General features: G+C 51.4%; 1 protein-coding gene across 1 annotated transcript; it reads left to right on the forward strand.

The window, feature by feature from the left end:
• The first annotated feature begins 1,002 nt into the window (after positions 1-1,002).
• LOC125541576 (transcription factor ILI5-like) lies at positions 1,003-1,690 on the forward strand. The gene is made up of 2 exons (XM_048704947.1): positions 1,003-1,197; positions 1,375-1,690. Exons 1-2 carry the CDS (start codon positions 1,084-1,086, stop codon positions 1,525-1,527), a joined length of 267 nt encoding a protein of 88 aa, XP_048560904.1. The 5' UTR covers positions 1,003-1,083; the 3' UTR covers positions 1,528-1,690.
• The last annotated feature ends 519 nt before the right edge of the window (positions 1,691-2,209 follow it).

Raw genomic sequence — 2,209 nt, forward strand, 5'->3', positions numbered from 1 at the left:
CGATCGTGTCATTAAGCATCCACTGATCACTGTTAAGCATGTGGTTATACTATATGCGAGATCCACTGTTGTTGTTTTTGTCGAATCTTAAGCATCCAAGGTGTGCTCCTCCTACCAGATAGGACAAGCTAGCAATGGGATCGATCCGGCGCTGCGTGCAGCACCCGACCGCCCGCTAGGTCGAGGCGAGTTGTTTGCTCCGGCAACGGGACATCGGGGGACAAAGGCATCTTCCGGGTCTGCTACTCGGCTCGCTCCCTGATGGGGACGTGCCCTGCCCTGCCCTGGTAAAATACTTGTTTTTCCCACCCATTGACCACAGCTACATACTCTACGTTGCATGCCCAAGAAAGTTGGACTGCTGCACTACTGTCAGAGTACATGGTAAACCAAAGGACCGGCTGCTGGTCTGATCTGGCGGCATCTGCACGCTCTAGACTCCAGAGTTTCTCGAACACTTGGTACGCAAACCGTATATATTGATTGCGAGCAGTCGACGGCGAGCATTTCCCGCGGTCGGAGGAGGACGACGTGAACAGCATTTTCCTGGCCATTTCGCTACGTTACCGGCCGAGAGACTGACGATACCAACACAAATCGACAGGGGGGCGGGGGCACGTGGCAAGTGGAGGGGGGAGGCTGGTGCGTGGCCGTAGCTCATAACTAGCGGCGGAGGGCCCACGGACATCCACAGTGAGAGAGAGAGGGACACGCGGGCCCAGCACCCCTTAACTTTTTCCTTTTGTTCATGTGTGTAAAAACAGTACGGCTGCTTGCAGAGCAGCTGATTAAGCTGGATGAAACGACCGCTAACTCCTTTTCTTAAGAGAGAGATCTCTTTTTCCTAATCTGCATTTGTCTTGGCCTACGTCATCGACCCTGTCTTGTATGCATGCATCTTAATTTTTGCTCTCCCCGTCTTCTCTTCTGGCTAACCGGCCGGCCGGATCCGTCTCTATAAAAGCCCCCAGTCGTCTCCCATCCTTCTTCCCCATCGCACCTCGCAGCTAGCCGCCCACTCTACTCCCGATCACACAGGTTCTCAATCGACCTTCGCTCGCCCAGCATTATTCTGTGAAGACGATGTCTGGCAGGAGGTCGCGCGGCTCCGTGTCGGAGGAGGAGATCAACGAGCTCATCTCCAGGCTCCAGACCCTGCTCCCCACGACGCGCCGCCGCGGCAGCAGCAGCAGCCAGGTACGACCGACACGACTAGTTTCATCAGTTTGCAGCTAGCACATGCGCTTGCATGTCAGCATGTGTGCAGCTTGACTAAGCTAGCTAGCTAGCTCAGCCAGAGTGCAAAGCTTAATGTGTTTATGGGAGGTTTATGGAAGCGTGCTAATGAACATATCGATCGATGAATGCATGCAGGCGTCGACGACGAAAATGCTCAAGGAGACATGCAGCTACATCAAGAGCCTGCACAGGGAAGTGGACGACCTCAGCGACCGCCTCTCCGACCTCATGTCCACCATGGACAACAACAGCCCCGCCGCCGAGATCATCCGCAGCCTCCTCCGCTAGCTAGCCAGCTACATGGCTACTCATCGTCGTCAACCACACACATCGGCTGATTGTCCTAAGCTAGTTCATCATCCGCGTACATCTCGTGCATGCCTAGCTAATATCTATATATACATACAGTATATATGTCTCAGTCGATCTCTGCAAGGCATATATATATATACATACATATATATATATATACATGCAGATCGATCGACATCTAATTAAGGACTGCATGCTGAGGCCGGCTGGTCTAATTCACTTTGGTAGGGCATCAATCATTAGCTAGGGCCTTCACCTAAGTTCTATAGCTGCTTAATTAGCTCACCCTTGCATGTGGTTTCCTCCCAGTTTCCATCCCTCCGATCCGCCTCTCTCATGTTCTCATCTGCCTGTGTAAACTTGGTTACTTATTTGCAGTCTGGATCGAGTTGTTTCCCCTAGAGACAACCGGCCGACCGCTAGCTACCCGTCCGGTGGTGGTACTGCTAATATACTACTCCTACCCAGTATCAATCACCCATGATTGTATGTACTATGTACTGTCGTCGCTTCGGCTGAATGACTATTGATTAATCCAAACTGATTATGTTATCTGTGCTAAAGCTCCATGAGATCTGCTGTTGTACTCCCTCCAGCCCTTTTTACTTCGTGTATTAGATTTGTCTCAAGTCAAATTTTACAAACTTTGACCAAATTC

This window comes from Triticum urartu, chromosome 2, assembly GCF_003073215.2.
Source record: "Triticum urartu cultivar G1812 chromosome 2, Tu2.1, whole genome shotgun sequence".
Classification (NCBI taxonomy): Eukaryota; Viridiplantae; Streptophyta; class Magnoliopsida; order Poales; family Poaceae; genus Triticum; species Triticum urartu.

Bases quoted from the DNA above. Each gene is read 5' to 3' on its own strand.
- LOC125541576 (XM_048704947.1), top strand. From the start codon at position 1,084: ATGTCTGGCAGGAGGTCGCGCGGCTCCGTGTCGGAGGAGGAGATCAAC. The intron at 1,198-1,374 runs GTACGACCGACA...GAATGCATGCAG, and splicing joins GCGGCAGCAGCAGCAGCCAG to GCGTCGACGACGAAAATGCT.